The sequence below is a fragment of the Homarus americanus genome, unplaced genomic scaffold, assembly GCF_018991925.1.
Source record: "Homarus americanus isolate GMGI-L3 unplaced genomic scaffold, GMGI_Hamer_2.0 scaffold34921, whole genome shotgun sequence".
In the NCBI taxonomy this organism is placed as follows: Eukaryota; Metazoa; Arthropoda; class Malacostraca; order Decapoda; family Nephropidae; genus Homarus; species Homarus americanus.
This window is the reverse complement of record NW_024741901.1, coordinates 22,784,448-22,811,144: the sequence shown is the minus strand read 5'-3', so window position 1 is coordinate 22,811,144 and position 26,697 is coordinate 22,784,448. Positions and strand designations below refer to the sequence as shown.

General features: G+C 44.8%; 1 protein-coding gene across 2 annotated transcripts in view; it reads left to right on the top strand.

Moving 5' to 3' along the window:
- Positions 1-25,566, top strand: part of LOC121876183 — a 50,952-nt gene extending 25,386 nt beyond the window's left edge. The window contains exons 3-13 of one of the 2 annotated variants that reach the window (XM_042381145.1): positions 16,532-17,946; positions 17,985-18,980; positions 19,014-19,487; positions 19,875-19,982; positions 21,451-21,684; positions 22,060-22,147; positions 22,402-22,651; positions 23,063-23,180; positions 23,359-23,491; positions 23,643-23,887; positions 24,132-25,566. In XM_042381145.1, coding sequence (XP_042237079.1) covers positions 16,532-17,946; positions 17,985-18,980; positions 19,014-19,487; positions 19,875-19,982; positions 21,451-21,684; positions 22,060-22,147; positions 22,402-22,651; positions 23,063-23,180; positions 23,359-23,491; positions 23,643-23,887; positions 24,132-24,377 — 4,307 coding nt within the window. In that variant the 3' untranslated portion in view covers positions 24,378-25,566. Of the gene's footprint in view, positions 1-16,531; positions 17,947-17,984; positions 19,488-19,874; positions 19,983-21,450; positions 21,685-22,059; positions 22,148-22,401; positions 22,652-23,062; positions 23,181-23,358; positions 23,492-23,642; positions 23,888-24,131 lie in introns of both variants that reach the window. The other variant, XM_042381144.1, reaches the window with a different exon arrangement.
- The last annotated feature ends 1,131 nt before the right edge of the window (positions 25,567-26,697 follow it).

The following is a 26,697-nucleotide window of genomic DNA, read 5'->3' as shown; positions in this document are numbered from 1 at the left end:
ATTGTTCTCTCAACCGATACATTTGGTTCACTTTATCACTTGTCATCTTCTTCTTCCAACGTGTTTAATCTTACTTTATACTTTTTCATTTTATTTCTGTGTGTGTGTGTGTGTGTGTGTTTGTTTACTCCCAGGCACTGCCTCCTCCCTGCTCTCCTCCCTGCTCTCCCCTCACCTGCCTCCCCACCTGCTCTCCCTCACCTGCTCTCTCCTCCCTGCTCTCCTCCCTGCTCTCCTCCCTGCTTCCTCCCTGCTCTCCCTCACCTGCTCTCCTCACCTGCTCTCCTCCCTCCCTGCTCTCCTCCCTGCTCTCCTCCCTGCTCTCCTCACCTGCCTCCTCACCTGCTCTCCTCACCTGCTCTCCTCCCCTGCTCTCCTCACCTGCTCTCCTCCCTGCTCTCACCTGCCTCCTCCCCTGCTCTCTCCTCACCTGCTCTCCTCACCTGCTCTCCTCCCTGCTCTCCTCCTGCTCTCCTCACCTGCTCTCCTCCCTGCCTCCTCCCCTGCTCTCTCCCCTGCTCTCCCTCACCTGCCTCCCTCACCTGCTCCTCACCTGCTTCCTCCCCTGCTCTCCTCACCTGCTCTCCTCACCTGCTCTCCTCCCTGCTCTCCTCACCTGCTCTCCCTCACCTGCTCTCACCTGCTCTCCTCACCTGCTCTCCTCCCTGCCGGTCATGGAAGCCCTCTATAGTTAGGGTTCATTGCACCTGCTTGCTTGTCTCTGTGGTCATACGTATCGCTGTACATTTTGTTCATCTGTGAGGCCAAGTAACCCCGAGCGTCTCCCGGATGTACTGCGGGGGTGGACCCGGCCACAGGTTGCACAAGTCAAACTATTTCAAGCAACAGCCACCAGGAAACACAGGGCGTTTATAGCTATACTCCCTGGCGACCATATGCTGGCCTTCTGTGTAATGGTGCTTAGTTGTGACAGTGTGGTGACCAGGAGGAGGAGGAGAGGTGAGAGAGCACGGCAGCCTGGATACTCCCAGGGCCATCACTCCCGCCACACGTCTAGTCATCTTCCAAGTGTCATCGAAAACATTCACCAGCAGGAATTTTCCCCACCTATCCAGAGTAGGTCTTGGGAATCCTTCTCCTTTCTCTCTATCTCTCCTTTGTCTCTCCTCTCTCTGTCTCTAACACCTCCTCGTCTCTCTCTTCTAGTGCTTCCAGAGGGTAATGAAGAGGAAGGGGGAAGAGATCAAAGAGTTCCGCGCCCCTGCCAAGCCGATCTAACGTACAAATCGTGAGTGACGCAAAGTTCGTAAAATGTTCAAGGAGTAAAACCGCAGCTGGTCATTAGTGGCAGCGTCACATTTATACCACATAACTCACATTCTTGTATCGTGCAGTTAATCTGTCAGATGTTTACACTACAATTTGATGTCAATTTTATGGAGTCGTTGGAAGTCTCGTGGTGGATACAACACGTTTTGTTCCTGGAGGGTGTGGCCAACAGCATCATTAGTATTCATTACCATCAAAAACATGAAGGCCAGTGAAGGTGGTGGCCGGACCTGTAGCAGGTGGGGAGCTCTGTTGACCCACCCACCATCTGCTGACGTCACCCGATGCTTCTTGTTGCAACATTAGGAAACCAGAGCAATGTTGAATATGTACCACACTAAGTCGTGAGGAGGCGAGGGTACATGGTGGGTACCGTGGTGTTCTGGGAGTAAACACGATACATAAAATAGTCGCCATTACACACAGTATAAACACCTCTGTGACTTCTGCTCTGTCATCCTTTTGCCCCATCTCACGGGCGTTTGAGGTGCACAATAAACTTTCATCTTCGGTCAGCGGGAACACCAAAATCATTTCCATTCAGCTCACCACAACGTCAGATCAGTGGAAGACGGTGTCGATAAAGCAGAGTAATATAATGACTCAATACTCTCCCGTTACACTACACTGGAGGAGGACTTGGTGACAAACACGGAGCCCTGTGTGTGTGTGATGAGCGAACGTTTGCGCCATGGTTAGGTTAGGTCCTAACTACCCTGGCCCAAGCCAAACAGCCTACATAAGTCAGTATACAAACTACGCTTCCTGCTACTGTACTGAAGAACGAACTACCTCTTCAACCTTCAACACTTACTGCCTTGTTAATATGTTCAGTAGAACAAACCTGTTACTTCACATTACTTAATAACCCCCACCACAATCATAAAAGCATCAGGCAACGGGACTGGGATTATTGTTCCTTGGAGACATTATCGCTTCTATTTGTGCACTTGTTTGTCTGACGTCACCTGAACAGGATGTTCTTATTTTGGGATATTTTACACCATAGCCTTTACAACACCGGAGGCTCATTATTTTAGAAGCACGGCAGAGGTGAGTCTGGTGCCGGAGCCTTTAAATCTACTTTATTGATTAATAGTTTGTTGTATAATGACTATATATGATATTAACTAACGTCCCAGGAGAAGCCACTACACGCACAGTTACGCATCACATCGCTTACACTCAAAAGAGATTAGTCATTCGCTACATTAGAGCGCACTTGAACCAAAAACAAAACATAAAATCATTTATAAAAACCTCCAGAACTTGGGTCAAGAATGGCGAGCAAAAGATCAGTTCTTGAGATAAATAATAGGTTGTGTGATCATGACATCGTAAAGTGTGTGTGTGTGTTAACAAAAACCCTGAAGGGACTAGTTTCAGACGTCCCAGATCTGTGTGTAGTGACCTGGTCTTGTGTACCAACTGTGTCCCCCTCACTTAACCCCGTGACATTATTCCTCGTTCACCATGACCAGTGTGCCTACCTCTGTGACCCCCCCCTCCCTCTTAAGCCTGACCACTCTACCACCACCTCCTGACTCACAAACTCGTAAGCTTAATTTGTGTGTCGTGGTTCAACTCTGATTGTTGTCTTCTAGTGCTCCAGAATGTCGTCATCCTGGTTTTATTCTTATCATTTATCATCCTTTCCAGCTCTCATCATCCTATCTCTCTCAGTAGCTCATCATCCTTTATCAACTCTCTCTCTCAGTAGCTTATCCTCTCCCACGCCCACCAATAACTCTACTCTTTGTGCCTCTAGTCGCCCCTCCACTTCTCACCATCTCCTTTGCCCTAAATAACAAATGTAGTTCAGAGCAACAGACGTAGGCGAGCGACCTTTTTTTTTTTACTGTATCTCCTGCATGGGTACCAATAAAGTCATCCTTGTTAAGCGCCTTCGGGTATATTTGACAGAGGTGAATAACGCTTAATTAACAGGTGTTTTACGGATGGATCACCTGGAGATTAGCCCCCCTCTCCCCCCCGCCGCCAGCCAGTCTATTTCACGGAAGTTCGGAAGTTAATTGACGTTATGATGTATGTTTGTTATTTGTTATGGCTCTATCATGGTAACTAACCTCTTCTCGATCTCTTATTCCTCCCCACCTCCTGATCCTCCCCTTACTTCTCTCCTCCCTATGACCTCCTATCCTCTACTTGATCTTCTCCCCACCTCCTGACCTTTCTCCCTTACTCCTCTCCTCCCCTTGACCCTTTCCCCTCCCATTGACCCATTCCCTTCCTTGACCTCTTCCCCTTCCCTGACCCCTCTCTCTCTTCTCCCATATTCCTCTCCTCCCTCATCCCCTGACCAAAGCGAGTATCAAACAGGAGTCCATAAGGTGGGAGACAAGTTCACTACAGCTGTACCACCGACCCCTTCCTCTTTGTGTCATCGTTCACATCAACAAAGTAACACTCTGAAGCCCTCTTGTGGCAGCGGAGTGTTGTCGTTACCCTTGACGCCAACGACCGCTGCCGTATTTCATGCACGAACGAGTCATTTCCCTGCAGCAGTAAAAAGTGGTCGTGTTGTGTAGAGCGTGATTACCGCCGCCCGATCCTGTGCCTCTCACGTTGGCTTCGTGGCGGTCCTCCTGCTGGTGAACACAGTACTAAAGGTGACGGTCTACTGCTCCTGAAGATGGTGGTACTGCTGCCACCACAGGAGTTATTGTTGTTGTTCCTACATCTATATCCAGTAACACTCATACAATACTATTTAAGAGTATAATACTAACATTATTTCTGTGTGTAAACTGTATAAAGTGTTTTGACTGTAGAGTGAAGGTGACTCGTGAAGGTGCCCCGAGTTGATCAGTGTGAGTATGGGGAGGTGAAACCTGTGGCCCGGGGCTGTGTTGTTGCTTTGGGGAGATAAGACACGTAGCTGAAGTCAATATTAATACAATGAGGATTATTATGTGGGTTTTCTATATATAATGTATTTGAGTCTTTATTGTTGTTATTGTTGGTTGTTGTTGTTAATTCACCTCACTCATCTTGAACTAGTTGATCTGAGAGGAAGGGAGAGAGGAAAGAAGGTTGGAGGAGGAGGAGAGGGAGAAGGAGGCTGCAGGTGTTTATATAAGTTCCTCCATCAGGTTACTCGCCGCCATAAAACTGTTGGGTAAGGTTTAAGTGACCTTGAGGTAGTTTTTCTCTAGATCCTCCCCGTGTTGGTACTACTGTTTGGGCCATTTGTAGGTATCCCGCGTTCCGACATTTACTTGAGCCTACCTTGAACCCCTTAGTTTATTCCGTATTATTTCCGGCTTATTGTTTTCTTATCATGCTGGAAATGACAAGGAGAATGACTTTCACCTTATTAAGCTGATTATTTCCTTGTGTGTATATTTAGAAGTCGGGACTATTGTAAGTGGTAACAGTGTTTACCTTAAACTCCCCAACTTAACAAGAAGTGGATCAGACCGCACCAGTGTAGGAGGCTGACGCGCAGAGCTGTCCACAACAACACCTTCTCCTCATGTGATGATAGCTCATAACCTAACCTAACCTAACCTAATTTAACCTAACCTAACCTAACTTCTCTGTTATGCTTGTCTCTTATTAGTGATCTTCTCGTCCTTAACCACAAAATAGATTTAACTTTTATAACAAACTTTCTGTCAATATACGAGTCAAGGTTTAGTTTTGCTTTCAAATCTTTGCAAGAAGTGATGTTATAAGTCCTTCCTCTCGATTACTTGGAAGATTTAAAAGAAATCGTTTCAAGTGGTGACTGATGTGTTTACCGAATATCGTGATGATCAAACACACTGACGCCTTTACACCATTGATGACCCGAACTAACGCGTCAAGCTTGTACACGTTATACACTCCTAGTTCACTAACCCACCACCAACACGGGGAAAATATATACCTGGTGATCCTAGGCTCACGAATATCTTTATCATCAGTATTTTCCTGCTACTCGACGTCATAGAGGCCGCCACCACCTCTCTCCTGCTGGTACAGTTACCTGCACTTATACCTGGTACAGTGACTATACATAACATTAGGCAGCTGTGTGGGTTGAGATGCACATGGACACGTATAATTCATGTGTTTTTATCACTACAGATAGACTTTCACCCACCTGTCCTGTGGGTCACTCTTTCCTGTCTTACAACACTCCTTCCTACTCCAGTCACTCCAGTATGTTTTTGTTAATATTTCTCGTATATTAGCTTCCCGCTTTTACCTGAGTCTTCCTGGCAGTCCTCTCTCTCTCTCTCCTCACGTCTCCCAAGTAAAGCCATGTTAGGTGTTGGGCGTGTGCCTCCACTCTCTCCACCTCACAGTCCATCTCTCTGTATACACATTTCTCTTCTAATAAATTGTTGTTTTAGGCCAAAGATCTTCTCTTAAATCATCATCTTCAAAAGGGTTAAAGCATCGTTTCTTATTCTGCCTTTTCTTGTTTGATTAAATATATGTCGGAAAACTTTCACCTCTGTGGCCACCATTCTACTTTCATCCCTTGACGTCACACTCCAAGTCTCAGCTCCACATATCGAGGTTTGTGACCAAGATGGTGTTGAATGTTAATATCTTCGTTTCACCAGGAAAATATTTATCCTTCAACGATAAGCTTTAGGTGACTAGTATTTTTTTATTTCTAGAATTTTCTCTCGCAAAATTCTTTATTCATGATGTTTGTCTGCCCGGGTGTTTGGTGTCGGCGCCTTCAGGAGAAACACCAGCCTTTATTATCGTGTCTACTTGTTGTTCCGCTCTTCTGCTGGCCATTATTTTTATCTCTTTTATTTACATGTAAAATGTATTTTTTAAACTTATGAGTCCTGAAGGGTTAAATCACCGTCCTTAAAGGGTTAAAGATTCTGTTCCATTATTATATTACATCACTTGACAGTTCCTATATATATATATATATATATATATATATATATATATATATATATATATATATATATATACAGATGTTTAAGAAAAATCTAAAATTTTATTTGCATTTATCTTTAATTGCCGATTTTCCGAAGAAATTATGTCTGGGGAACTTGGTGTCATAAAGTTTTAGTTAAAAGATAAACAGGAAATATTGAGGTACAGATGGTGATCAGTGTTGACCTCCTCACACCGTCAACTGCCCTCCTCTTATCTCGCTTTACATGAGAGACACATCGTTACTAAATAACATACTCAGTTGTTACCACGCGGCCGTCACCCACCAATGTTTTCCTCGACCACAGAAGGGCATGACCCTCCGTCTGCCGTGACCTCAACTCGGCGGCTAAAGACAAGGTGTTCCGGGTGCCTTCCTACCTTCCCACGGCCAGAAAAGATATTATCACGTCTCCTTGACATACTGTTTGTAGTCGTAGGTACAGTGATGGAGCTGGCAGACATCCGCACCCTAGTCCTCCCTTCCTCTCTCCTTGCCCCGCCTCCCTCCCTCCCTCCTCTCGCGCCCGCCTCGCCTCGCCTCGCCTTTCCTGCTGGTTGTTGCTGGCTGTATCATCATACTGCTGTGTCATCTTGTGTTTATAATAGTACATGTAACTTGTGTTACCAACACCACACTCTCCACCACACACCACCCACACACCCCACCTCCACGTCTCCACCCCACACCACCCCCCCTCCACCACACACCACCCTCCCACCACACACACCACCCTCCACCACACACCACCCCCTCCTCCACACACCACCCGCCCTCCTCCACCACACACCACCCCTCCTCCACCACACACCACCCCCTCCTCCACACACCACACACCACCCCCTCCTCCACACACCACCCTCCTCCACCACACACCACCCCCTCCTCCCACCACACACCACCTCCTCCACCACACACCACCCCTCCACACACCACCTCCACCACAACTCCTGCAGAGTCAATAACAATGCTTTAATAAACATTACTCGCTGCGTCAGAATCTTCACCTCTTAAATGAACATTAAATCTTATCTAGTTTATTTAAGGCGTAAAATGAACTTGTGTTCCGTGTTACATGTCCGTCAAGGAAACACTTAACCAGCCGCTATGTTCACTACTGTTCAAAGTTCACCTGAAAAACTAGCCGCTGATAGATATATATATTAATGTTGTCTATCTGCAGAGATTTCTGTTTAGTGTGGAGTGACACACACACACACACACACACACACACACACACACACACACACACACACACACACACCAAGACAATATTAAAATAACAAATGACTTACTTAAAAAAACTTGTTAACATTTTGATTATTAAGGAGTAATGAAGGTTTACCGGGACGGGGAGACAGACTTACTTAACGTGACAGTCATACAGGAACCATTAATACGTCCTTCTCTTTTTTTACTATTCAGGAAATACCGCCACACTGAACTGGGGTTAATACTGTACAACAATAGTAAACAGTACGGCAAGCTAACTGACAGTCTTCAATTAATCACAAATAAAATAGGAACACAGAGTAAACGTAAACATTGAATAACCAATTGTAATGGTTGTTTACTTAATGGCCACCATGACGAGGAGGAGACTAGTGAGGGATCCTTCATTATGGCCACCATGACGAGGGGAGGAGACTAGTGGGGATCCTTCTGGCCACCATGACGAGGGAGAGACTAGTGGGGATCCTTCATTGGCCACCATGACGAGGAGAGGAGACTAGTGGGGATCCTTCATTATGGCCACCATGACGAGGAGGAGAAGTAGATCTTCATTATGGCCACCATGACGGGGAGGAGACTAGTGGGGCATCCTTCTATGGCCACCATGACGAGGGGAGGAGACTAGGGGATCCTTCATTATGGCCACCATGACGAGGAGAGGAGATTGGGGATCCTTCATTATGGCCACCATGACGAGGAGAGGAGACTAGTGGGGGATCCTTCATTATGGCCACATGACGAGGGAGGAGACTAGTGAGGGATCCTTCATTATGGCCACCATGACGAGGGAGGAGACTAGTGGGCATCCTTCATTATGGCCACCATGACGAGGAGGACTAGTGGGGATCCTTCATTATGGCCACCATGACGAGGAGAGGGACTAGTGGGGGATCCTTCATTATGGCCACCATGACGAGGGGAGGAACTAGTGGGGATCCTTCATTATGGCCACCATGACGAGGGAGGAGACTAGTAAGATCTTCATTATGGCCACCATGACGAGGGAGGAGACTAGTGAGGATCCTTCATTATGCCACCATGACGAGGAGAGGAGACTAGTGGGGATCCTTCATTATGGCCACCATGACGAGGGGAGACTAGTGGGGATCCTTCATTATGGCCACCATGACGAGGGAGGAGACTAGTGGGGATCCTTCATTATGGCCACCATGACGAGTGAGGAGACTAGTGGGGATCCTTCATTATGGCCACTGTGACGAGGGAGGAGACTAGAGGGATCCTTCATTATGGCCACCATGACGAGGGGAGGAGACTAGTGGGGGATCCTTCATTATGGCCACCATGACGAGGAGGAGACTAGTGAATCCTTCATTATGGCCACCATGACGAGGAGGAGACTAGTGGGATCCTTCATTATGGCCACCATGACGAGGGAGGAGACTAGTGGGGATCCTTCATTATGGCCACCATGACGAGGAGAGGAGACTAGTGGGGATCCTTCATTATGGCCCTGACGGGGAGGAGACTAGGGGATCCTTCATTATGGCCACTGTGACGAGGGAGGAGACTAGTGGGGGATCCTTCATTATGGCCACCATGACGAGGGAGGAGACTAGTGGGGATCCTTCATTATGGCCACCATGACGAGGGGAGGAGACTAGTGGGGGATCCTTCATTATGGCCACCATGACGAGGGGAGGAGACTAGTGGGGATCCTTCATTATGGCCACATGACGAGGAGGAGTGTGGGGATCCTTCATTTGCACACGGGGGCTAGTGGATCCTTATGGCCACCATGACGAGGGAGGAGACTAGTGGGGATCCTTCATTATGGCCACCATGACGAGGGAGGAGACTAGTGGGGAATCCTTCATTATGGCCACCATGACGAGGAGGAGACTAGTGGGGATCCTTCATTATGGCCACCATGACGAGGAGGAGACTAGTGGGCATCCTTCATTATGGCCACCATGACGAGGAGGAGACAGTGGGGATCCTTCATTATGGCCACCATGACGAGGAGGAGACTAGTGGGGATCCTTCATTATGGCCACCATGACGAGGGGAGGAGACTAGTGGGGGATCCTTCATTATGGCCACCATGACGAGGGGAGGAGACTAGTGGGGATCCTTCATTATGGCCACCATGACGAGGGGAGGAGACTAGTGGGCATCCTTCATTATGGCCACCATGACGAGGGGAGGAGACTAGTGGGGATCCTTCATTGGCCACCATGACGAGGGGAGGAGACTAGTGGGGATCCTTCATTATGGCCACCATGACGAGGGGAGGAGACTAGTGGGATCCTTCATTATGGCCACCATGACGAGGGAGGAGACTAGTGGGGATCCTTCATTATGGCCATGACGAGGAGGAGACTAGTGGGATCCTATGGCCACCATGACGAGGGAAGAGACTAGTGGGGGATCCTTCATTATGGCCACCATGACGAGGAGGAGACTAGTGGGGATCCTTCATTATGGCCACCTGGACGAGGAGGAGACTAGTGGGGATCCTTCATTATGGCCACCATGACGAGGGAGGAGACTAGTGGGGATCCTTCATTATGGCCACTGTGACGAGGAGAGGTGACTAGTGGGGATCCTTCATTATGGCCACCATGACGAGGGAGGAGACTAGTGGGGAATCCTTCATTATGGCCACGACGAGGGGAGGAGACTAGTGGGGCATCCTTCATTATGGCCACCATGACGAGGGGAGGAGACTAGTGGGGGATCCTTCATTATGGCCACCATGACGAGGGGAGGAGACTAGTGGAGGATCCTTCATTATGGCCACCATGACGAGGGGAGGAGACTAGTGGGGGATCCTTCATTATGGCCACTGTGACGAGGGGAGGAGACTAGTGGGGGATCCCTTCTTTAGTCTTGATAACATGGTCATAACACAACACAACACAACATAACATAACATAAAATAACATGGTCATACTTCATAAAACATTTGCTCTCGCTTCAACTTGACACTTATTCCTGGTGTAGGTAGTGCGTGTGTATCACCTCAGCCTCCGACACAGGAAGTGGGAGAACAGGTAGTGGTGATAGTGGTGATAGTTGTGGTGGTTGTAGTGGTGGTGGTAGTCGTGGTGGTGGTGGTGAGCCTCTATACTACCCGTCAACACATCACAACACAAACAACACAACACCACAATAACACAAACACAACACAACAATAACACAACACCACAACACCACAATAACATAAACACAACACAACAATAACACAACACCACAACACAACACCACAACACCACAATAACACAACACCACAACACCACAATAACACAACACCACAACACAACAATAACACAACACCACAACACAACACAGTTACCTTGCGATACTTGTTATTCAAAAGACTAACACTAAGATTAGATTACTGCTAGCATCACCCTTGAGCTGTAGCAGGAGGAATACATTAACTGTACACTGGCCCTCTCACATCTCTGTACACTGGCCCTCTCACATCTCTGTACACTGGCCCTCTCACATCTCTGTACACTGGCCCTCTCACATCTCTGTACACTGGCCCTCTCACATCTCTGTACACTGGCCGTCTTTTATTGGTATTAAAGAAATTAGTCATGTCTGGTCATCTGTCGTGAACTAACGTGTGTTGTAATGTTGGCCGCTAGAAAAAAAATGAAATCCGAGGGGCACGGTTTGCCCGACTACTGCTCTTGTTTACCATATGTTAAGCTGTCAAGGTCATCTTCCACGTCGTGTGAAATACATACTGGGAAGTGAACAGCAGGAGGCGTGACCCGGTCTGAGGTCAGAGGTCAAGTTTGTGTACTACCATGAAAGACAAAGTTCAATTTCCTTATACAGAGTTGTTCTTTGTCTCCCCCTCGTGCCCTTGTGTACAGCAACAGTGAGAGCAACACGATCACCGCCCCCCATGTACACCGCCCCCCCCACGTACACACCGCCCCCCATGTACACCGCCCCCCATGTACACCGCCTCTTTGTCGTATACACCGTAGTTTATCTTCCTTCCTCCGTCACCAGACACCCTCTTTCTCACCCTATCTCCCTCCCTCATCTCTAGCCCATCCCTCCCTCACTTCCTTCCCTCATCCCACCTTCTTCTCCCTCCCTCACCTCCTCACCTCATCCCACCTCTCCCTCACCTCTCCCCTCATCCCTCCTCACTCTTCCTCATCCCACCTTCTTCTTCCTCCCTCACCTCCTTCCCTCATCCCACCTTCTCCCTCCCTCACCTCTCCCTCATCCCTCCCTCACCCAGCATAAGGGCACATCCCACACAGAGGCGAGACTATGTTAAAAACCTGCTGCTCTTAGACTACTCAGGAGCCAGAGACCAACAGGGTCCCACGCTCAGCTCAGATAGGCGGAGCTTACGGTAGCCCAGGTGACGTCCCAGGCATCTCGCCCGGACATAACTCATGAAGCTAAATACACTGTTATTCAGTAAGATCGTCATAACAAAGTTCATTCATTCATCATGTATACAAAGACAATCTAGGTATACATAGTGCACCTATACATCATACATATACAGTTTGGTTCGGTTAGGTTAGGTAGCTGTAGGTTACCGTTATTATGGCTATTCTTAAGGTGAGATTAGCTGGGGGGGACTAATCTTCAGGTGACCCCAAACATATATAACGTATTTTTATTTGTGTGTGTGTATGTGTGCGTGTGTGTGTGTGTGCGTGTGTGTGTGTGTGTGTGTGTGTGTGTGTGTGTGTGTGACGGAAGAAGAGAGGGTAGGAGGAGAAGGAGAAAAAATAGGAGAATGAGGGAGAAGAGGAGATGGCAAGGTGGAGAGGGAGAGGGAAGAGGAGGTGGAAGAAGAAGAAAATGAAGGAGAGAAAAAGTGGGAGAAGGAGTAGGAAGAGGAGGAGGAGGAAGAGGAAGAGGAGGAGGTTGAGGAGGAAGGGATAAAGGTTTAACACAGGAAGAAGGTCGAGAGAGATATATGCACATGACAGTCAACAGGTGGCGTTAGTGTGGCGTTACGGGTAGTGTAGTGGTGGTGATGATAGTGGTGGTAGTGTAGTGGTGATGATAGTGGTGGTAGTGTAGTGGTGGTGATGATAGTGGTGGTAGTGTAGTGGTGATGATAGTGGTGGTAGTGTAGTGGTGGTGATGACAGTGGTAGTATAGTGGCGGTGGTGGTAGTGTGGTGGTGGTAGTAACCTTCAACCACCATCACCACCACCGACTCCCTACGCCTGACCTTTCTCAACCCTCGTCGCCTCATTCCATTTTCTACTCTCATATTTCCGCATAACTTCTTCTTCTGTGCTAATATTATACCAGTTTTTGGCAGCCTTCAGTTGTTAACGTTTTTTTATGTCTCATTGTGATAACAGTAACGAGTGATTGGAAATAATGTTAGTTTAGCCTTAACACTGTTATTTACTTGATAAACTTATACACACCTTCACAGTTACTTATAGATGTACTCCAAAAGTGACCGATATTCTTATAAATATCAATAGAATAGTCGAGGAAATAAATGAACAGGAATTAACAGTGAATATTGTACAGGAAGATGGAATTTTTTATATCAGTAGAGAATTAAACATCATGGTAACCCGGCAAAGACGTGAATAGGTCTGAGATTTCGTTTAGTGGTGAAGTAACCTAACCTAACCTAACCTAACCTAGAATGCCTATCTATTGCACTGTGACCACAACAACATTTCAGAACTGCATAACTAACTAAAAAAAATATAGCGTTTTTAAGGACATTAGAGGAGATCATCTGACTCGTAAACATTGCTCACGATTAACATGTCAACCGTGGCGCCACCTTGGTTGACCTATGTCTATGATGGTGTACTCCGGTGGTCAGAGGCGCCACCTTGGTTGACCTATGTCTATGATGGTGTACTCCGGTGGTCAGATCACGAACTGACATTACAAAACTATAAAAATAATCCCAAGGTTCAGTTGATACCCACATGACATTGTTTAGTGTTAGTTTTCTTATAATACCTAAAATAAGATTCTTACTCTACAGTGAGGAGTTTTTTGTTTATTTTTACTAAGGTCTGGCGGTGGTAGACTAGTGTTAGAGTTAGGTGAAGTTCCTTGGTCAGTATTTTGTTTGTCTAACCCACGTCTTCACGGTTAGTGCCGGTTCGTTTCCTCAGCCATACTTACACTACACGTCGTGAACACAACCAAAGGCAAAAAAATACGAAATACACGAGTGTACTATCCACAACACAAACAACACTACATACACACTACAACACTTGCAACACACAACAGAAACACCATACTACAACACAAACAAAGCAAACACTACAAAACACAAACTACAGACCGATGTAATACAGTATTTCAACAACGCCTGACATGAAAAACATTATGTGGCTCAGAAGGTAACATTTAGCAGCAAGTTTGGTAGAGAACAAAATTAATTCACGTATACCATTGTTGTGTGTGTGTGTGTGATGGAGTGTGGAGGACAGTGTTAGCTACCTTATGTGTTCTCTCTCTCCACAACACACACACACACACACACACACACACACACGCACACACACCACCTCCACAACTGCTGAATATTCTAAAACAAATGAATCAAATCTTAAAACACAATAAACTCTTTCTTTGACGAAAAATTATTCAGACCAAAATTATTGAAGAATCCTACGTGTAAATAATGACCGAATTTAAGATAGTTACCTGTGTGTTAGCATAATGTATATAGGTTGATCCCGGCCAGCTATGTTAATGGCGGGTAAGACACAAGAACATCTGCAATACGGATTATCCTACAAACTCAACGAAATATTTTAGTGAGCCAAGTAGAAAGTGAAGAAATTTAGAACTTGTGAGAAAAGTATCCAGACTGATATATTTACTTAGGAGGAAGGGAGCCTCATGGATGACGGATCTACCACAGCGGAAAGATTGTGTATACTGTGTTGTGGCGAGTGATGGTGTAGCGTCTCGGATACACATTAGTTCAACTTACCGTGATAACACACTTGCTACATCCTCACCTAATACCTCACTTCCCTCCTACGCCAATGCCTCACCTGTCATCTACCTCCTACGCCCATGCCTCACCTCTCATCTACCTCCTACGCCCATGCCTCACCTGTCATCTACCTCCAACGCCCATACCTCACCTGTCATCTACCTCCTACGCCCATACCTCACCTGTCATCTACCTCCAACACCCACACCCTAGTTGTCCTCCACCACACACTGGTACTATAGTAGATGTGGGCCACGGGCGACCTGGGAGGCCTGGGAAGGAAGGAAGGAAGGAAGGAAGTCCGGTTGTTCTACTACACTAGACTGGCCGACCTTCCTTCCCTGGTGGAAAGTAGACACACAGGACAGTGGACACTGGGCGGTGCCTCATCCATTCTTGTACAACTCACCTTCCGCGAGGCTAGACGCACATGATGCTGTCCGCCACACACTCTGTCATCTTACCTTCTTTTTATTATTTCTTTATCGTAATTTTATTTTGTAGGTGCGCGTGATCCAGGTATATGCTGATAACCACAAGGGAACAAGAAAACACCAAGTTCCCAAGCGCTTTCATGTAATTCACATTATTTAGATACTAAATATTACTGTGTTTAAAATTCAAATGTTTGGAAACGTGAATGTGCTGATGATGACGACGATGATGATGATGATGATGATGATGATGATGATGATGATGATGATGATGATAATGATGATGATGATGATGATGATGATGATGATGATGATGATGAGGGTAGATCGAGCTTAACCCCAATCGGTTTGAAGGTCCTCCATCAACTTTTTCTGGGAGCGACTTCCTCTCAAGGTCTTCTGAGAGTCAACCAGATTAAGCAGGAACTATCCATGAGAGTTTGGGGGAATTATCGTCGACGCTACCTGATGCTTCTCAAGTGTATGAGAGGAAAGTTGTTACAAAAACGTGAAGGTCAGCCAAAGAGTGGAAGTTTATGGGGTACGAGTGCTGTTCCTAGAGTCTTTTGCTTCGTTACTCCGGTGAATAAAAGGAAACCATTACTGAGTTACAGTATATCTGATTCTAGAGCAGGAACAGAGCACTGAACTTTCCTAAAACTCAGATTTAGTGAAACCTCCATATAACGGATTTTGGTCTAACGGACTAACCTTTTATATATAGTCCGTTAGGAGGTTTCATATATAACATACTACCCTCTCTCATATAGTCCGTTAGAAGAAGGTTTTTATATATAACGGACTTTGTTCTAGCGTACTTACCTTTCACCTAGAGACGCTGCGCTGGGTCCTCACACAAACTTCCGCTCCAAGAAAAAAAAAGTCATGTCGTTATTAAACCCAGACTGTGTGACCTTTACAAGTAATAATAATCGCCATTGTTCTTTAAGTCATGACAGTGGTGCTCATTCTTCATCCTCTGCATACAACAACACTTCCGTTTGCCAAGTACTTACCCCAGTTCTGGGTATCACCCGTCACTCAACAGGGTGCAGGACTCTGTTATGGAGTGTTCAATATAATAATAATAATAATACTAATAATAATAATAAACGGTTTATTAATAGAGTTGCAGCCGGTAGCTGAAAATATACAGACTTACATTTGATTTAGACATAATGATATAATATGCATTGAATACATTTACAGGGCTGCACAGTACATAAATCAGGAGTTGTTTATTATTTTAACAATAGATGGGATGGTGCTGTTCTTATATCTATCGGTGCGGGCTCTTATGAGCTGAATTTTGTTGTAGTGGCGGACTGCGCGAGTTGGGTGGGGGGCTGCAGGTGGCAGGAGGTGGCGATGACGAGGGTGGTGCAGTAGTCCACTGGGATGTCATTGGTCACTTGCCCACAACCATAACATTTCAAGCTTCCATACTTATCTTCTCTCTCTACTTGTCGTCTATCTTCCTCACTTTCAGTAGCTGTACATGTAATAGATTAATTTTCTTATGTTAATGAATATTTGTTTCATGATTGTTTTGTTAGTTTATATTCCATAAGTGAGTAAAGTTATGTTTGTGTACGTGATGTGTTATAGTTTATGTGTGTCTGAATGGGTCAGTTTTTTATGAGTGAGAACACTTATTTACGTGTTATGTCCGGGCATGATGACCACTGACGCTGTGTGTGTGTATTACAGGGTGTACAAACGAGGCGACCATGGAGGCAGGCACCTGTGGGTCGACGCCTGCTGCTGCTGGAGAGGCCTCGAGCAAAACATCACTTGCTACCAGACACATTCTCGTCTTAATGGGCTTCCTCGGCTTCGTCAATATTTACATGCTGCAGCTCAACTTCCTGGTGGCGCTGCCGGTCATGGTCAACCACACGGCCATTGACGGCCAGGACTATGGCATCTCGAGTATGGGGATCCAACCTGTAATGAAGGAGGGCCCAACGGTACACCTGGGGAGTGACCCACCTGACGAAGGTGAGGCAGCCTCTGACGTGGGCTCCATCCCATCACGCTCTGTGGTGGGTCACGGGGATGTTATAGGCCCCATCAGGGAGGGTAAGGAAGCCGGTCTCTACAAAATGGTGCCAGGGACGACCCAATTACAGGCAGGCAACGTTCACGATGATGATGGGTTCATTATGACCCTCCCGCAACATGCCACCTACGGCGACACTTCCCACTTGATGAACGTCCCGGGAGATATTGATAGAGGCGGACACCCTTCACTGCATGACGCCACGTTGACCACACCAGACGGTGATGCGGCGACTACTGTTTTATCTGACCTGACGGACACCTCCAGTCCTGATAGTGAGTTGTTCTACACCACAAGACTTAACGATGACTCGGGTCTAGAAACCTTCACCTCTGCTGGTCAACTCTTCACTGGCATCTCTGAGTTAGATGAAGTGTCCACACATTTTCCCGAACACGAAGTACTCACAACGGATGTTCCTCAAAGCAAGACTTTTGTTCTTTTGAAAAACCAAAACTCCCCGCGAGCAGAAATTGTTGCATCAACCATGGCTGAAAATATCTTCCACTCCACCAGTGATGACGTCACAGCAATGTCACCTGATCATCATGAATTGATGGCGACGACCACCACCAAGAGTAAAGTGACACCACCACTACTTCCTGAAGTGACAACACCTCAACATCCTGAAATGAGGACAACACCTCCACATCCTGAAGTGAGAACAACACTGAAACTTCCTGAAGTGACAACACCTCAACATCCTGAAGTTACAACACCCCAACATCCTGAGGTGAAGACAACACTACAACTCCCTGAAATGAGGACAACACCTCAACATTCAGAAGTGACAACACCTCAACATCCTGAAATGACAACACCTCAACATCCTGAAATGACAACACCTCAACATCCTGAGGTGAAGACAACACTACAACTTCCTGAAATGAGGACAACACCTCAACATCCTGAAGTAACAACACCTAAACATCCTGGAGTGACAACACCTCAACATCCTGAGGTGAAGACAACACTACAACTTCCTGAAATGAGGACAACACCTCAACATCCTGAAGTAACAACACCTAAACATCCTGGAGTGACAACACCTCAACATCCCGAAATGAGGACAACACTTCAACAACACCTTCAGTGACAGAAATGAGGACAACACTTCAACATTCAGAAGTGACAACACCTCAACATCCTGAACCGAAGACAACACTACAACTTCCCGGAGTGACTACACCTTCCCAACACCACATTGTCACCACAACTTCTCCAGAAAATGTTGCTGCTTCACCGTCAGAGGTAAAACAATTTACAGCAGCTCAAGGAAGCATGACGTCTAGCACGGCAAGGAACGATGACAAACAGTTCCCTCACCAACAAGATGTTACCCTAACGACTACAGGACAAGGAACATCTTCAGATGCAATGAATGTTTCTCCTTCAACTAAATTTAACACTCCTTTCCCACCCAGTACTCCACAAACTACCTCCAGCCACAAGACAACCACAACAGTTGACGCAGAAAACACCCATACATCACTGATCAGTGATGTCATCACCGTCACAGCGTCAACACATGACAGGTTAGCCACACACAGCTCCCTGGGTGGCGCTGCAAACGCTAAACGAACCCACAAGAAGAGATCCGTCGAGGACAAGCATCTGAACTCTGCCAACACCAGCGACGAACACGACACTCAGGGATGCTCGCCCACTGACGACTGTGAGCCAGGCAAGGTCAGGAATACTACACAAAAAGAGAGAGAAGCAGTGGAACTAGGTCAAATAAATGAAGGAGATATTAACGGTACGGACATATTTGAACTTGGTCAAATTAACGGTACAGACAGATTTGAACGTGGTCAAATTAACGGTACAGACAGATTTGAACTTGGTCAAATTAACGGTACAGACAGATTTGAACTTGGTCAAATTAACGGTACAGACAGATTTGAACTTGGTCAAATTAACGGTACAGACAGATTTGAACTTGGTCAAATTAACGGTACAGACAGATTTGAACTTGGTCAAATTAACGGTACAGACAGATTTGAACTTGGTCAAATTAACGGTACAGACATATTTGAACTTGGTCAAATTAACGGTACAGACATATTTGAACTTGGTCAAATTAACGGTACAGACATATTTGAACTTGGTCAAATTAACGGTACAGACATATATAACGGAACTACTAACGGAAGCCTCATCTGGTACCTAAGTGACGACTGGGATGTTAATGGAACAAACTCAAACTCCTCTGAGAGTGAATCATCTTCATCGTCCAGTTCATCGTCATCGTCGTCCAGCGAGTCTCTGAGCACCGAGTCCAGCGAGTCCAGCGAGTCCAGCGAGTCTAGCGAGGAGTCCAGTGAGGAAAGTGACGAAGACGAGGACGACAGTAACGAGGCGAGAGAATACAACTCAGCGGAACTGGATGCCTTACACTTCTACGGCAACGACTCCCGGGAATACATTGAGGGCCGTCGCTACCTACACCACAATGGTTCCTCCCGCCCTTATGATCATTCTGACAGTGATAGTGACAGCGACGAGTCTCTTTATGATGATGATGACGACGATGACGATGATGATGATGAGGATGGTGATGAAGACGATGAAGAAGACGAAGATGGTGAAAACGAATCGGCGGTAAGTTACACTAAGCATTATTTACTAACTCGTTATGATGGTCAATTAACAACATGCTATAATAAAGAGAGAAATTGTGTGTTGAGGTGTCCATAGTAATATTACCTAGAGTCTTAATAAGTATGTGGGCACAAATCTTGAACAAATAGCAGTTGATCAGCTCATGAATGATGACATGTTGAGCCAGCCGCCATGTCTGTTGTTATATAAACTAAATTCTTTTGTCTGGGGTTTTATTTTGAGTTAAGATATATAAAGATGTTTAATTTCCTCTACAATATAACCTGTGAGTAGATCTAGTATGGTAACAAACTGTGATATAAGTTTGTTACTCTACACACTACAATAAGCAATAGTCAGTACACCGCCTCTCGCCTCGTGTTGCAGGAACATGTGAGGAAGAACGCTAATGGAGAGATAATGTTGGCCAACCAGAAGTTCCCCTCTACAGTGTGTTTTGAACCCCGCATGGTGGAGCGTCCTCAACCCCAGCAGGTAATTAACAGTTAAAGTTGTCTTCCGTAAAGCTCTAAGAAATAAGAACGTTTCACCTACGTTCTCGCCAGTATAACGGATCATAGAAAACGGGTGCCTAGATTTTTTTTTTATAAACTATAACTTAAAAAGCTGGGCAATCTTTTTCGATGCATGGTGAGGTCTTAACATGAGGTTAGATTATGTCAGGTTAGGTTAATTTAGAATGAGATTAGGTAAGGATAGGTTAAGTTAGGTTAGGTTTAGCTAGGTAGGTGCTCATATTATTCATCTGCAACTTGTATTATACAGTATATTTGTGTGTGTGTGTTATGTACTGGAGGTTAAAATGAAATATAAAGTTAAACTAGCGGCAAATAATTGAGAACTCCGAGGGAACAACTAGATTGGCATGTTAGAATGGGCGAGATGTGATTACAGGTGAGTACTTATCTCGCTCAAGTGTGTAACTATTGGGTACAGGTGTGTCACTATCTTGTAAGGGTGTGTCAGTATCTTGTACAGGCGTGTAAATATCATGTACAGGTGCTAAATCACTTGGAACATGTAAGTAACTTGCATTACAGGTAAATCATCATATGTACAGGTAAAATCATCACTAAGGTGTAAATTTGTACAGGTGTGTAAATCATCTCGGTACAGGTAAAAATTTATGCAAATAGCAAATATCTTGTACAGGTGTAACTATCTTGTACAGGTGTGTCACTATCTTGTACAGGTGTGTGACTATCTTGTACAGGTGTGTCACTATTTTGTACAGGTGGCAATTAGTTTGTGTGTCACTATTCTGTACAGGTGTGTCACTATCTTGTACAGGTACAAATATCTTGTACAGGTGTGTCACTATCTTGACAGGTAACTATCTTGTACAGGTGTGTCACTATCATGTACAGGTGTGTCACTATCTTGTACAGGTGTGTCACTATTTTGTACAGGTGTGTCACTATCTTGTACAGGTGTGTCACTATTTTGTACAGGTGTGTCCTATCTTGTACTGGTGTGTCACTATCTTGTACAGGTGTATAACTCTTGTACAGGTGTGTCACTATCTTGTACAGGTGTCACTATCTTGCACAGGTGTGGCACTATCTTGTACAGGTGTGTCACTATCATGTACAGGTGTATCACTATCTTGTACAGGTGTGTCACTATCATGTACAGGTGTGTCACTATCTTGTACAGGTGTATAACTCTTGTACAGGTGTGTCACTATCTTGTACAGGTGTCACTATCTTGCACAGGTGTGGCACTATCTTGTACAGGTGTGTCACTATCTTGTACAGGTGTATAACTCTTGTACAGGTGTGTCACTATCTTGTACAGGTGTATAACTCTTGTACAGGTGTGTCACTATCTTGTACAGGTGTATAACTCTTGTACAGGTGTGTCACTAGCTTGTACAGGTGTGTCACTATCTTGTACAGGTGTCACAATATCGTGTGTGTTAAGGTGTTATCGTGTACTTCAGAATGGGGAGTTCGAGTGGCCAGCAGATCTTCAGGAGCGGTTACGATCAGCCTTCTCCTGGGGCTTCATCCTTACGCAACTGGTGGGTGGACGGCTGGCGGGCGTCATGGGCGGGAAGCTGCTACTGCTGCTGGGCGTCTTCTTTGCTGCTCTCCTCACTTTGCTCACGCCCACTGCTGCGATCTTAGGCCCGTACTGGCTCTTGGCCGTTCGGATCATGGTGGGCGCGTCAGAGGTAAACATTAACTTTGGTCTAAGACTTTATCACCTCCCTGAGTTCTCTTTTTAATTTGTGTTGTCACATTTACTGAACCTTTTTGCTTAGTCATTCTTTAGTGTATGATTCACCAACATCTTTTTTTTCTTCAAGGCTTTTATTGTTTAATTCAAGGTGGCCGGAATCCAAAGAAAATACTCGCACATTCTCCATTCATACGTTATTATGTAATTTGTGTTTTGTTATGTTACAGTACTCCCCTCCACAACAAGGCCCCAAATCTGGCTCACTTCTGTTATCTCACACAAGTTGTCTTAAAGTGTGTGTGTGTGTGTGTGTGTCCCAGTTAGTTATGAGTATTGTATGTGTGTATAACCAAGTGTTGTGTTACAGGGCGTGTGTATACCCGCCATGCAGGCCGTCATAGCACAGTGGGCGCCGCCCCTAGATCGTACCGTCATGGTTGCCTACACTTACTCTGGTGAGTTACAATAAATAGTTCATAAACTACAAAAATAACATAAACAAAATTATTAACAAAACAGAGAACATGATGTTAGCTTTACAGTTCTCTTAGCTGGTCATCGTCATTACTTTGCTCTGATAATAACCTTGAGAGTTAACTGTTGAGACTACTTATATTTGTTTATGTTGAAGACCACTCGGATGCATTATAGTACACAGCAGAAGGAGTTTCATAAAGTGGAAAAGTAAACTGTGTGTTTGTTCCTGCAGGTCTGGCAGTGGGGGCAGCCCTTGGTGGACCAGTGTCAGAGTGGGTAGTGACAGTCATCGGGTGGCGCGGACTGTTCTACTGTCAAGGTGTACTGGCGATGGTGTGGTGTCTCATGTGGCAGCTCCTGGTGGCCGAGAACCCCTCCAAGCACCCCAGGATTACGCCACAGGAGAAGAATCACATCACGTCTGCTATCGGGGCACAACACGCCGGCCGAGGCCTCCCGGTGCCCTGGACTCATCTGATCAGGTATATATAGTGAGCCTCGCGGTGTAAGACTTCACCTGTTATAATATTTGGTGAGACTCTGAAACTTCCTGGACTTTACCTTCAAGGAACAGATTTAACAACTAATAAGGAATGGGGTTAGATGACTTGCAGTGGTCATAGTTGTTGTAAATATTTGTGTTTGAGACAGAGATAAATGTTGGAGCTGCACGACCGCCATAACCATGTCTGCTATGATTGATATACGATGTGACAGATCTTGTGTAGTATAGTGTCAGTGTAGACGTGTATAACTATGTGCAACGGTAACCTGTGTATTTATCACTATACGCCAACCTCCCGAACGGCTAGTAACCTGATAAGTGGTGAAATAAATAAATAAATAAATTAAGGCAGTGAGGAAATATTCGTACTAAAATGTTGGTCTCACAGGTCACGACACGTGTTAGCTGTGGTGTTGGCCGAGCTAGGTTTCTCCTGGGCTTGGTTCACCTTACTACACCACGCCAGGGAGTACACTGTCACCGTCCTTCATGTTCCTCCTCATCAGGTCAGTACACACACACACACACACACACCCTCCTCAGCCAGGTACTCAACTTAAAGTACTGAAAATATGCCTTTTTATACTGTACAATGAGTAACAAGGTGTGATAGATATTATTCAACAAATAAGAAGTTATGATAAATGCTACACAATAAATAACAACTTAACCTAACACCAACAGGTGCGGGTGGCCTGGGGTACAGCTCTCTTCGCCATGTGGGTAACAGCACTAGTCTACGCTACCCTCGCTGACTGGATCCGACGTACTAACCGTCGCTCCACTGTTGTCGTTCGTCGCATCGCGAACACCATATGTAAGTGTTGTATTCCGTGAGTCATTGTATGGGAGTTTATTTGGAATGAACGGGAGCATATGAGCTTTTTATAACATAGTTCAGTGTACTGTACAGTACATCCACTCTTCCAGATGATTGATGAATTATATTAAGACTTAATTAATTACAGGTGCACTGGTGACGGCAGGCTGTCTCATAGGTGTAGCCCAGTCGAGCTGCTCACAGGTGGCGGTGTTAGTGTGGGGCTCCATGGCTGTGGTGCTGGGCCTGGCCGCCTCCTTCTCTACCTTCCTCGTCAACGGTATAGAGTTAGCACCTAACCATGCTGCGGCCATCGCTGGCTTCAGTGGCACTATCAGCGCTTCCGTTAAGATCCTCTCCCCGCTGTACGTCGCCTACCTCACCGACGGACAGGTAATGGTGCCTTTTTTAACTCCACGAAAAATACAGTAGTGGTATATGTGGTTAAGTTGATGACGTCACATAGGTCACAGTGACTTAATAATAAAAGCAATTTAATCTTGGTGGAGATGGGTTACTGTTCAGTTATACAGAAAGCAGAACTTATGTATCCTCTCTCCTTTCGAGACATACATAATTTATTGTCTAATTCATCTTAAAAAGGTAACGAAGCAATAATGAATTAATTTTGTTGCAGGCGACGCTGGAGCGGTGGAGGATGGTGTGGTATACAGGCGCCATCATCCTCACACTTACTAATTGCCTCAACTTCCTGATGGCGTCGTCGAAGGAGCAGGTGTGGAACAGACCTGTTGCAGTACCAGTGTACCCCAAAAGGGAAGCCAACAACCTGGCCCAGCGAAGAGTACGACCGGGGCCACATCCACAAGGCCTGCCCAGAGGCAACAAAAATCCCGCCTATATGTACACCGAACACTTGTAGGAGCCTCTGAGCGAAGATTTTATACCTTATGAAAAACTTTCCCTCTACATCTTAGGAAATGTCTTCGTCAGTGTCAGTGTATGGAGGAGAGGATCACCATAGAAGGGGTGTGCGGGCGGGCCTCTCTAGGGGCTGGCCAGCTCTGGGTGAAGTCGTGCTTGATCAGTGTTACCAACTACTATCTCTCCTGCCGTTACATCTGTTCTGGTTAATGCTCAGAGTTTATGACTGTGATAGTAACAAGGAATAAACTCTTCGTGATAACACACCAACATTTACAAGTGTTAATTCAGGACAACTCAAGTTTTCAGTGCAGTTGTCGGTACAGTTCATAGAATGGGTAAAAACTTGACACAACTTTTGTAACATAATTTAGCATAAAGCTTATTACAAAAAAGTACAAGCAAAAAAATCTTCCAATGAGCCGTAATCGTTGGATCAGGCATGACGTCACACATGGTAATGACACAACAGATCCCGAGGACCACAGTCACTTGTCAGACACAACTCTGGCAAGAGACCTTCCAATGAAACTCTATCACAAGTTTCACACAAGAAGATATTTGGATTAAATACGGTACAGCAGTTATCTTGGATTCTATTGATGACATCGGACACAATATTGAAAGAGGACCGTCAAAGGAACATTATTTATTGAGAAGAAAAACTGTGTAAAGTTTACGAGGTGATGGTCGACCACAGCAGTACTTCAGGTTTAGTAATAAAGTAGTAATTTAGTTTTGGACGGCGCCAGTCACCATGAGGGAACTGTTGACCAAAATGTTTATACTGTAGAACTCAATTTCATAAACGGAAATATAATGTCCACACTAACATTTTCCTGTTTAGTTCACAATAGCAGTTGCTCTCTACCAAAAGTATTAATTAATAACAGTTAGACTTTCATTATTAAGCATTTGATTTTCTAAATGATACTAAATAAGTCTGTACATTCAGTATAAATAGCACTTGTGTTCTACACAATATTTGCAAAACATTGTGAAGAACGATAACTATGTATTTTTATCAATGCTTTATTATTGTGAGCATTATCTATACAATGCTTAATTAAAAAGTAATTATTTACACGATAACCAAATATCTTGTCTTCACACTTTAATGTATTTGTAACGTAGTGTTAACAAAATACAACTTTGCCCCTTAAAAAAATAAATATATACAGATCGGTTTTATCGGTTTTATAATGTTTTAAGCATGTATGTTTATTTTTCGTTCTGAGCCTGAGTGAACATCTCTTGTCAAAGTCAAGTCACATTTTCACCGAAAAGACCAAGTGAAGCAAGAGGCAGTGTCGTAGACCACTGGCATGGCTGCTGGTGTCTCTTGTGATGGCATCAACCAAGTGATGGCAGATGCTTCACGTGGAAGCTTATTTTGTTCGATGATATTTTTCAAAATATGGTTATGTATTTCTTGAATATTAGAAGAAAAAAGAACAGTTTTCCCCTGGAGCTGTCCTTTACGAGAGCACTACTGTGAGTTTCTTGTATCTTAGTTTCTTGGTAAACGTGAAGACTTACTTCATGACAGGTAAGACTCTACCTTAGGACGAGGTCCTCCACATGAGTGCTGCTGTTGGATAAATGATCCTCAGAAGACCTTCAGTGACATCGCTGTGACTAAATCCGCCAAAATACTATTTACATGGAGAACACTCTGTAGATACTTGTTGCTCTCATTCAGTATAGTAGTAGCGTGTATGTATATGATACTGTGGCGTGACAGAGAAAATAAACAATAAGTGAGAGCAGTGTGCACGAGGTCACTGGAGAAACATCCTAGTCGCTCTTGAAGTAATACATAGAATAACGTTAGATATGCGTCTGTTACCCGATTTACGAAAAACAAATTAAATTAAAATTTGACTTGTCTTAATGAGCTAAATAAACATCGTAGTTTGTTCATAAACCAAATTTGCCCTCCGGTAGTTACCATTATTAAATGAAGTTGCATTATAAATACTGATGAATAAACACAAACTTACATATTAATATAACTAATGAGAACATTTGGTAAAAGTATACAAATTTTGGTATTACATAATGTTTCATATACATATTCCAAAGTTACTACACACTGGGTGCTTAAACATTTTAACATGTGACTACTGTAAATGTAAATCCTAGTGTTTACATCACGCCATATATTTTACCACATTTATCTTTAATAGTTAATATAAACATATCAATAAGAAATATTTTAGTCTCTGGAGAAGTCATATACTGTAGGTCGTCACATGTTTTCACAAAAAAAAATATGATACATTATAATTATAATGCCAGTCTTGCATACAAAGATA